Here is an 11,560-nt window from a genome sequence, read left to right as displayed (position 1 = left end):
TTTTTTTTTTTTTTTTTTGTATTTTTTAGTAGAGATGAGGTTTCACTGTGTTAGCCAGGATGGTCTCGATCTCCTGACCTCGTGATCTGCCCATCTCGGCCTCCCAAAGTGCTGGAATTACAGGCGTGAGCCACCGCGCCCGGCCTATTAAATGTTTTTAAGCCCTTATAGGGCATGTATATATTGCACTGTAATCTGTACAGGACCTGGATACTGTTTTGACTTGAAGCATTCATTTTATAAATAGTGTTTAACAGGCTCTATGGTGTGATACAAAACAGCATTTCTAACTTCCCCATCATCTAGACTTCAAACCTCAGAGTAAACTTTGAGACCTTGACCCTGTGTTCACATCAGTTTTCAAGTTCTGCATATTCTTCCCCTCTATTCACTTTTCAAAGCAAATGCCGTTTCCTCCTTGAAGCCTGCTCTTCACCCCTACTGTGCAGTTGCTTCTACCTCGGTGCACTCTTGATGCTTAGCATTTAATCACTATTAGTCTTAGCTTACTACTGAATGGGATATTTTAACTTAAAAATTAATATCCCTATTCCACTATGAGACAGTGACCTTAACTGTCTTAACAATAGTGTGTTCCTACTGCCTGATACAGGGCTTGGCAAATAGTATTTCGCTTGATAATTTAGTGAAATGAATTGTTTTCGTTATGATGGAACCCCAATAAAATTTATGAGACCAGAGATAACACTTTTTTTTTTTTTTTTTTTGAGATGGAGTCTTGCCCTGTTGCCCAGGCTGGAGTGCAGTGGCGCGATCTCGGCTCACTGCAAGCTCCGCCCCCCGAGTTCAAGCAATTCTCCTGCCTCAGCCTCTGAGTAGCTGGGACTACAGGCACCCGTCACCACGCCCGGCTAATTTTTTGTATTTTTAGTAGAGGTGGGGTTTTGCAGTGTTAGTCAGGATGCAGAGATAACACTTTGTAATATTTGAAGGCTGAATTGAGAAAAGATAGATAAGGCCAAATATTATGGATGATATTCTTGAAATTGTTAGTTACCATGGTCTTTGTTATTGTTGGCTTGCTGAAAAGTAGCTCAAGGTTACAACAGAATCTTTTGCTTCACAAATGCTAACCCCCCATCACTGTGTTAGTCGATATTTTCATTTTCTTTCCTGGTAATTTTCTTTTAAAAGATTATGATAAACCTAACTGGATAAGGATCAAATTAATTAATTCTTCCAAACTAGATCTGTGACTTTTTATATTCAGCACATTACTGTCACTCCCAACTACCATTCTGAGGGAGTTTTGGTTTTGAAATTCAAAGCAGGGAACCTTGGAGTTGTAGTGTCTCTTTTTTTCTTTTGAGGAATATGAGCTCACCATGCATATTAGACCCACTTATGTGTAAAGCAGTAAAATGAACCCTGCCTAGTAGCAGTCAAGATAATGCAATGGAAAGTTTGTGTCTGTTTTGCTGAGAATCTTGCTTTTGCATTGTTACTACAACAATCACATCGTAATCTAGAAATTACGAGTTCTTCTCCTGCTGAAGGCAATGGGTCAGGATTGAAGAGCATTGAGCAATTCAGTAAAGCTTGTCCAGATGTCAGTCCAGAAGAGATTTTACAATTGTAAAAGCTCAGATTAGTTTTAACATTGCAATCCTTTTTGTCATTTTTGCATGTTTCTTTTATTTTTTATTTAGACTTCATTGAAATTTTTTTTGTTAGTTATAGATATTTTCTGTTGTAAACCTCCTCCAGCCTCCCTCCCCTAGAAACATTAGAATAAAATTTTCAGTTTTTATGAGAAGAAATGCAAAATGGTCATTAAAATTTTGAGAAAGCTTTGGCAGTGGTTATTTTTTAAATGCTTTTAATGGAATGAAATATGCTACATCACACACATTTGTGCTTTTTTTAAAACATAAGTATTCGAGATTGATATATTGTAGTTTAATTCCCTCTTTGTATTTAACACTATTATTTAAGTTTATTGTTAAAATAATATTTAACAGCACGTGATATCAAGGATAGCTGGAAGGTTTATAATACAAAAATTTTAGTGTTTAGGAAATGAGAGATATTAACATATATTAAAACTATTTTATTAAAATATAGAAATTAACACTTTGTGCCAATTCTAACCTCAGAATTATTTTTTGTGCCTCGGGTATGTTCCAATTGATCTCTTCATCAATTTTATGAATAGCATAAGTAAATTTAGTTCGTTAATGTATTTATATACTTTAAATAGACCAATGTAAACAGCTTCTTATCTGCCATATGTTGAAATGCTTTAGTAAAGACATAACTGCCTGGTCAACAAAGATGGCATTGAATTGCACTGTTTTGGAAAAAAATTTGAGCGAACTAGATGCCTGTTAATCTGGTTCTTTAAATATCATAAACAAAAGTATCAGAATGTGTTTCCAAGGACAAAGGCGGGGTTTTCCGGGCTATGATTGGTTGCTGCCTTGTCCTGTCCCACGGTCATCCTTAATTGGCTTTGGGTAGATTGGAATCACATAAGCAGGGTGACATTTATTACTTTCCTAGTTGTTTCATTGCACTGAGCCCTGAGATTCCCATAAAAGATTTCTTTTATTTTGTCCATGACCTACAAGAGAGGATCATTCTAAGAAGAGCAGGCATGAGTTTGAGTGCAAGAAGAGTCACTCTGCCTGCAATAACGCCAATAATTCTACAGAAAAGGGTATGTGACTTCTTTTTCCTTTTTTTTCTTTAATTTTTCTTGCTGCTTTTTTTCCCCTGTTACTGTGTGCTTATTAACACATAGGAAGCTTTACTTACATACCCTTGAAAGAGCCTGTAATTCATTAAAGTTGTAGGTAAAATTAAAGGACATATTATTGGAATTGAACTAGGAAAAGTAATACTGCGCTAGAACATCACTGTAGTTAAAGACTTTCATCTAAAAGAAGTTTGATCTCGATTTCAGGTCATTGGGATTTAGAGACTGTATTGAAACTTTTTTTTTTTGTCTTTCTACTGTAACTTCAAGCCTCTTTGTTTTAAGTTCAGTAGGAAATCTGCTATTATGTCTTATATTTGTTCACTAAGGAATAGTTTCTTTGTTTCACCATAATTCATAATATATCAATCTCTTCATTGTTGAATAGACTATACAATTATTTTACTGTTTAAACATGTGTTACCAGTTTATTCTCAAGTTTCTACCCATTTCTATTGAGCTTCTGCGTATTTGCTTAAGAAAAACTTTCCATTAAATTCCCCTGTTAAAGGGCTTTCTGTTAATTATTAATGCAGTCAATCCTGTGTATGAAAATATTTTATTTATTAGTTTTTTGTAAAGATTATTTTTATGTCTCATTTACGGCATTGCATTTTACAAGGTTGTATGTGCAACCATGTCATGTAGCCGTAGTAAACTTCTCTTGTAAATCTCCAAAATAAGAACATTGCATTGGACTTCTCAAAGAATCAAATCTGTCTCACTGAGAAGGAAAGCACTAAAACTCAGTTTTGGCAATATGCTTTCCAAATGGTTTTGGTGACACTAGAAACCGTAGTGTTTATTTTTGAACTCAACTTTTAATAGTTAACTTTTAACTATCAGTGCATTCCATTAACTCAAAGGTCATATTGCAATTTATTTGAAACATGGCAAATCTAACAGTTAAAGTGGCTATATTTTTTAAAAAGGAAGTGTCTCTTTACTATTTTTAATTTTCAGATTTTCAGCTTATTTTCTTATCCAGTCAACCATTTATTTACTGAGAATATTTTATTTGGCATTGGAACAGCTATATGATAATTTTGCCAACATGAGTTCTTTATCTTTCTTGAGGCCTTTTGCTAATTGTAAGCAAATTTAATTAAAAATATTTTGCTTTGGGCTTTAACTTTTATTTTGAATTGGACTTAGCAGTGCATTAATAATGACAATATAGGTTTGTGGACTCACCGAGGATGCGAAAAGGCATATTAACATTTATCAAGTCTATGTTCTCATGTTTGAGTTCTTCTTTATCCAGTTAATACTGCAGTTTACATTGACTAAGAAACTTCTATCATATGGTTTGTTTTTGAAGACATGTTGGTATGATGGAAAGTGTACTATTCGGACTCTCCATTTACTAGCCCTGTGACTTTGGGCAAATCCAGTAAACTCTTGGAGTCCTTACTTCCTCATCTGTATGACAAACTGAGGAGTTTTCAGTAGATAATATCTTCAGTCTTATTTGTGTCTATAATTCTGTGAACCAAATATTTTATATTTTCATGGTTATAGTAAAGTATGTAAATTATTTTTATTATTTTAGAGAGATTATAAAACATTAGGAAAGAATGCTATAATGTTCAAGGAGTTTGAGCAATTAGTCTAGGAGAAATTGATTATGGCAAAACTTGGATAGAAAAATAACTTTGAGCACTATCTGATAAGTAGGAAAACAAGATTATTCTGGAAAGCTGTGGTTATTATTGGTATTACATCTGAGCTGCCAATGGTCACATCATTGTGATTTATCATGGTATTTTAATAATAAGCTTCTTGTCAAGTTTCTATTATAATATTTATAAAAGTCAAAATTCCCTAGACTCAAATCTATGCTATTTTTTTCAATGAGTGCACATATTTAGGTGTTTATATAATTCAGCACACCGTTATTTGCTTCTCCTGATATTTTAACTCCCAAAAGACCTATTTTTGTCTGTTTGATTGTTCTGAAACTCTTAATATCTTTTATTTTAGGAGTCGGGTATTTTCTGATTTAAAAATCATCCATCTGCTCTGGTCACACCATGATTAATTTTTTCTTCCAATATAAGAAGTTATTTCATACTTGTAATTAACTTATTTTCCATATATGCCATAATTTTAAATGATCTTATAAATCAGCACAAGCATTTCTCAGAGAATTTGGGGAGCAACTTCTCATTTTCCCATGAAGGCAGGTGCTTTTTCTACAGGTTTGGGGTAAAGTTTGCTCATCCTGAATGAGTGGCCCTTGACAAATAATTTATCAAATGGAATCCTAATCATTTAAAAGGCTGAGAGCATTTCTGAAAATGCTCCATAGCAATAGGGAGTAATTTTCGTATCATCTAGTGTGTCTGATCCAAGTGGCTGTAAGAGTCTCTGGTAGTGATTAGGAACCTGAATTTTAAACGTGGCCCTTCATGTGGTATAGATCTATTTTGTAGCAGAGAAAGTATGCCTTGATCTTTGAGAAAAAAAGGTATTTTGGTAGATTCTCTATCAAGTAAATTGGAAAGAAAATTTTCACTTCCAAATTCTATTAGGATCTGATTTCTCTGATTTAAGTGAATTAAGGTTCTGGTGAAGAAGGCTTCCTCATGTGCCTCAGAAACAATCACATCCTCAGCAAACCTTGTGAATGAGTATGTTACCGCATCGCATTTTTCTCAGATCAGCACTAGGTTGTAGCTTTTTATTTTTTCAAATGAGAAGACTGAGTCTCTTGGGTGTTGAGTGACTTATGCAAGGTCACCCAGAAGGTCAGTGGCAGAGCTAGAAATAGAATCTAGATCTTGTGACTTCCAGTATGCTTCTCCTAGATACGTGTTACCTCCTGAAATTAATATGGTAATGAAATTGCCTTATGGTGGGTATAATTGCCATTCAAGTCTGGAATTAGCTTAGGCAAATCCTTTCATCTTCCTCTGCACCTCCACCAACTCCCTTATGCTCTAGCATAGAAAACATTTTATTCAGAAAGCAATTGTAAGTAGCCAAGTGTGTATGTGTGTGAGTGTGTGATAGAAAGTTTGTACCTGGAACTCCAGATTGGCACATTACATAAAGAAAACATTTTAAGGTCCCAGAGAGTTAACATAAGGCTCAAGTATTATAAAGTACAAACTAAGTATAATATAAAATTCACATTCTTTTATAGAAACATTACCAGATCAGAAAACCTTATGTCCATATCCTGATTCGCTGGGTTAGGCATATTTCATGTCTCTATCAGGTTAATATTTTTTGTTTGTTTGATTATTTTTTTGTTTTTTGAGATTGAGTCTCGCTCTGTCACCCAGGCTGGAGTGCAGTGGCGCCATCTTGGCTCACTGCACCCTCTATCTCCTGGATTCAAGTGATTCTCCTGCCTCAGCCTCCTGAGTAGCTGGGACTACAGGCGTGTGCCACCACACCTAGCTAAATTTTTGTATTTGTAGTAGAGAAGGGGCTTCGCCTTGTTGGCCAGGATGGTCTCCATCTCCTGACCTTGTGATCTGCCTACCTCGGCCTCCCAAAGTGCTGGGATTACAAGTGTGAGCCACCGCGCCCAGCCAACATTGTTTTTAAGTTACGTTTGCAAGCATTTTTGCATTCTTCATCCATGCTACAATTACAGGAGTTGTTCATAAGCACACAAGATCCTGAAGTATCTTCTGAAATCTCAGAGGAAAAAAAGGGATACTTTTAATGATATATATTTTTTAAGATTCAAATCCTTTTGAAAATTGTAAATTCATGAGTGTAATATGGAACAATGCCATTTATGAGAAGATCTAATTCCCCATTCATATAAGAGAATAGTTCATGTTATAGTCATTTCTTTCCTCATACAATTAGAGTCATTGCTATGATTTTCTAAAAGTGATTTAGTGGAGGAAAGAACACATATCATCACATCACTATTTTTCCCAGAATCTTTTAAACATGTACAAAATCAGTCCAAACTTCCTTAGCATTTGCCGTGCTCCAGGGCCTGCCTGGCCCTCAGCCTGCCCAGCTTCCCTTGAAGCCTTCACTGCAGCATGTCATTTGCCTCCTTGTGCTTCAAACAGCTTTTTTTTTTTTTTTTTTTTTTTAGTGTGGATTTCTTGTTTTATTTATTTATTTATTTTTTTATTATTATTATACTTTAAGTTCTAGGGTACATGTGCATAACGTGCAGGTTTGTTATATATGTATACTTGTGCCATGTTGGTGTGCTGCACCCATCAACTCGTCAGCACCCATCAACTCGTCATTTACATCAGGTATAACTCCCAATGCAATCCCTCCCCCTTCCCCCCTTCCCATGATAGGCCCCGGTGTGTGATGTTCACTTGGACTCGGGAAGAGGAACATCAAACAGCTTTTAACATCTGTATCTCTGCACTTCTGCTGCCAGGACTGTGCTCTGCAGCCTATAGACAACTCCAGGCCCGTTTGCTTTCCCAAATGCTGTGTATTGTCTAAGTGTCAGCTCAGGCTGTGGTCTCATCCTAAAGCCTTCTGAGACTCTTTTGCTTTACATTTACTTTCATGGTGCCTTGATTTAGTATCAGTGGACACACCTTTGTCACTCATTTGTCAATTCCACCACTACAGCCCTGTAACATCAATTTTATTATTACTTCATATGGCTGTCCATAGGTGTGTACAATATAACTTTCAATTGCTCTATCTTGTTTATTTTTGTATATCTTGGACCACCATTTGGTTTCTAAAAGTTGTCTTTTGATTTTTGGTCTTACAACTAGATCTTAGTATTTTAAGGGGAGAAATGTTTAAATAAAATGTTTTGTCAGTTATGGGCAGAATGTAATTTCATGTAACCAAAAAACACAAAGGACTGTGGATTAAGGAGGAAAAGAGATTTATTTTTCTTTCACTTTACAAGGATCAGTCCAAAGCTAATGTTGCAGCCCCACAATGTCCTCAGGCAACTGACCTCCTTCTTGCTATTATTTCTTCTCTAGTGTGGGTCCTTTTTCCTTTTATGGAAAGATAAATGTAAATTTCCAGTCGTCCTGTTTACAGTCTTTGCACAGAGAATGTGAAGGGCCAAGAACAGGCTCATGAGTTTTATACCAGTTAACATGCCATTGTGGAGTAACCAGGAGTTTCTGCTTACGTCTTATTGGCCAACTCTGGATACAAGGAAAGTCAGGAAATGCGGGCCTGGAGCCTAGCACACTGCCCTCCTCACCAGAATCAGGATTCATCAGGAAGGAAGAGAGGAAGCGTGGATATTGGTGGGTAACTCACCAGCTCCTCTACAAGTGCCTTGGACATACTAGACATTTAGTAAATATTTGTCTGGGATTTTTATTATTCTGGTGCTAGATATGAAATGTGGCTATGCTTTTTAAGCAAATAATATTCTATTACTTGGATAGGGATTGTAGGTATGGTAATAAGTGGGGAGGGAGCAGATTTCCTGAGCAGAAGAAGTTGTGGAAGGCCATGGATGGTGGTCTAAGTTTAGATGGTGGACTTGCTTGGAAGGTGGTAGTGGGCATTGTTACTGCTTTTTATCCAGAGTTCTCATTCTTGCTAAACCTTGATATTTCTCCTGCCCTTTTTACTTTTGTACAGAGTAACTTAGTTGTACACTCAACCAGGAAGGGGGTCACACAGATGAATGGTATTCGCATTTTCATAAAATGTTTCTTTTCCTGAGCAGTGAGTTTTTAGGAAGTGTGATGTAGCAGATTATTTGTATGCTTTAGAGACGGGAAGCCCAGAGTTTGAGCTCAGCTTTATCACTCACCAGTGCCCTGGCTTTTGGAGCGTTCTTTCCAAACTCTCTGAGAATCAGTTTCTCTGTCTTGGGGATGAGGATGCTTCCTCGCAGTACAGTTGTGAGGATTCAACAGGATAAATGTTTAGAAGCATTTTACACACAGTAGAAGTCTAACGAACATGAATTTCCCTTTTACCCCACCTGTGAAATGGCATGTTTTACTAGTTTCATAAAGAGTTTAAATTTCCCTATGACTGAGAATTTAAATTTTATGTGCCCTATTCTCCTAAAGTGGTTATCCAAAGATTTCATAGTAGAAAATGAGTCAAACAAAAAATGTTTTTTCTTCATAGATTGCAGGCACGGAGAGAAAGACAATATATCTTTCAAATGCTTGCTCCCACAGTTTTCCTTTCTGTAACTTTAGAAGGACTCTAATTTGAATTTAAAAAAATGAATCCAACTATATATGCTGATGCATACTTTGTTAAAATCTTTGGGAACATAGATTTAAATACAAGCTAGGTGGTTAATTACTCCTCCTTTCAATGTCCTAGGGAGTATTAGACAGGGACTTCTGGGTTGTATGTTTGAAAGGGATAAAAGTAGGTCTAGTATTAAGACGTTGTTTCAGTAGGCAAGTGGTGTTACTATTAATAGAATCTTAGCTGTATGATGGTGAGAACTTGTTACTTTTGGTCCTCATTGGACCTCAATGCGCAGCACAGAGAAGGCACAAAGTTGGTATCTAATTACCAATTAGTTGGATAAAAAAATTTGTGTAAAGGCAAGATTGAGCTCTTTAGATACTGACCTACTATTTCCTTCCTAATATTTGTCTCTCTGTTGCTTTTCCTTCATTTTTGCCAAGTTTCTCATCTTTTGGGATGAAAAGCTATCATACTCAGGCCTTTTCATTACCTTTATCTAGCTCCAACTTGCTGCAGTGGGCAATTTGGTATACCCTTCACACAGAGTATTGCCCTTCACACAGCACAATAAAAAATAGCAGCTATGACATGTTCAGCTTTTATTACACATTCACTTAAACCCTCATAAGAACCCTAAATGCTTGGTGGCCAGACCCATTTTTGGATGAGGAAAATTGGCTTGGAGAGTTAAGTGTCTTTGCCAAAGCACCTTGCTCATCAATGACAGAGGCGGGACTGAGGTCCAGGCCTCTGCTCCACCTAGCACAGGAGGCTGCCTCTCAGAATTGCCTGGGCACGTGCACTCCGTAGCCACTTATCACCGTGTAGCTGCAGTCATTTGTCCTTTCACCTGTAGTCTTTTCATGGGACGAATCTCACCTTTTCTGCCAATCTGCCATTTGCTCTCCTGGTGGTTTTTCCTTGCTGTGCACTCAGTTTTGCCTCAAAGACATAGTGATTCAACCATCAGTTCAGAGTTTCTTAGAATTCAACAGGACGGTAGGGTCTCTTGGGACTTATTCAGAAATGCCTTATTTTGCTTTCAAAAATTTATAATAATAATTGCTAACATTAGTTTAGTGCTATCAGTTTGCCAGCATTTTGCCCATTTTACAGTATGAGGAATCTAAAACTCATGACTAATGCTAAGTTTGGGGTCTAAGATCTGATCACAGCAGATTCCAGGGTCTCCTGTCCACTGTGAGCACCTGGGCTGAACCTCCCTGAGTACAGGTGCCGGGCAGCATGATTTTGCGCACTGTAATGCGTAGTCCACATTTGGCAGTGAAGGCTGATTAAAAATAGCTGGGCTAATGAACGGTCTCAGACTATTGCTTGGGGCGGTCTGTAGGGCTGGCTTCCCTGGCTGTGCCCCAGAACTCTAAGCCAAATATTGAAAATAATAATCTCTTTTTGGCAGAAAAAAAAGAAGCAAGGCTTTTGCTTTTGGTAATTTCAGATTCTAAACCCCTAGAAAGGATAAAGATTTTCTACCCCTGTAGGATATTAAAAATGCTTGCCATTATGAGAATTCTCAAAGAGGAATTCAAAATTTGTTTTGGCAAGAATGGCATTGTCAGAAAGCCTCCTAATCAGACATGCATATTTGAACGTATACATTCAGGCTTTGTTTGGGAAAATACCAGGAATTATTATTTTGCAGTTTCAAAACTGAAATTTGCTTGGGTAGTTTTATCAATATTTGAAGAAAAAATTTGATATTACTGTTTGAAATCCTGGCAAGAACTTCAAGTTTGAGTTCCAAGAAAGGTTCCTAGTGCGGTGACACATATGTATATATGTATACTTATGCCCCCACAATTCTTCTTATTAATGTTTAATATGTAGAAATCATTTATCTTAAAAATTCAAATATTTAATTATTCTAAAAAAATAGATATTAACTTTGTCACAAGCTTGTGATTATATCAAACAGAAACTCCATAGGTTTAACAAGGTTGCAGTTTTCAAAACATGGTCTTGTCTCTGTTTGCACAAACTGAGAAATAAAGACTCCCTCTGCTGGCTATTTCAGTATTTGCAATTATTCTAGCGAGAAGCTGTGAAAAGTGAAAAAACAAAACAAAACAAAGGAAAACAGCCTTTTTTGACACTCAAAAAGCAAGGTGCTTTGGGATATATGTATGTATACATCTATCATGCTCTAGTGTTTATTTTTCTAATACTTTTATCCAAGATGTCATGTAGAAGCAGCAGCTTAAAGCAGCCTAAATACTGGGCGAACAGAATGGAAAGAATACAGCATCAGGTGGGAGCCAGAAATGGGGATCTGTGGCTGGCTCGGCCAGTGACCATTTGGAGGTCTCTGAGCAGGTCGTGACTCCAGCTTCAGCTTTGTCATTTGTGAAATGGGAGGATTTAGTAGATGTTCTCCAGGAACCCTTCTAACCTTTAGTATTTTATGATTCTAACAGTATAGATTCCATTTCTTTTACAAGACTATACATGCTCTATACATGTCTTTCACTGATATAAAATAAATATTCATGACTATACATGCTCCATACATGTCTTTCACTGATATACAATAAATATTCAGAAAAATGTAAGCTAGTACAACCACCATGGAAAACAGTATGGAGATTCCTTAAAAAACTAAAAGTAGAACTACCATTTGACCCAGCAATCCCACTTCTGGGTATCTACCCAGAGGAAAAGAAGTTGTTATACAAAAAGGTA

The 11,560-nt window shown here is 36.6% G+C and overlaps 1 protein-coding gene across 2 annotated transcripts in view; it reads left to right on the top strand.

Moving 5' to 3' along the window:
- Window positions 1–11,560, top strand: part of GRB14 (growth factor receptor bound protein 14) — a 127,832-nt gene that overhangs the window by 51,620 nt on the left and 64,652 nt on the right. Inside the window, exon 1 of one of the 2 annotated variants that reach the window (XM_025404736.1) lies at window positions 2,459–2,680. The exons of the other annotated variant lie outside the window; for it this stretch is intronic. Within the exon in view, the coding sequence (XP_025260521.1) occupies window positions 2,618–2,680 (63 nt within the window). The 5' untranslated portion in view covers window positions 2,459–2,617. Of the gene's footprint in view, window positions 1–2,458; window positions 2,681–11,560 lie in introns of those variants that run through there. 2 annotated transcript variants of the gene reach the window in all.

This window comes from Theropithecus gelada, chromosome 12 (genome assembly GCF_003255815.1).
Source record: "Theropithecus gelada isolate Dixy chromosome 12, Tgel_1.0, whole genome shotgun sequence".
NCBI classification, from domain to species: domain Eukaryota; kingdom Metazoa; phylum Chordata; class Mammalia; order Primates; family Cercopithecidae; genus Theropithecus; species Theropithecus gelada.
The sequence above is the reverse complement of the archived record's forward strand: the minus strand, read 5'-3'. Positions and strand labels throughout refer to the sequence as shown.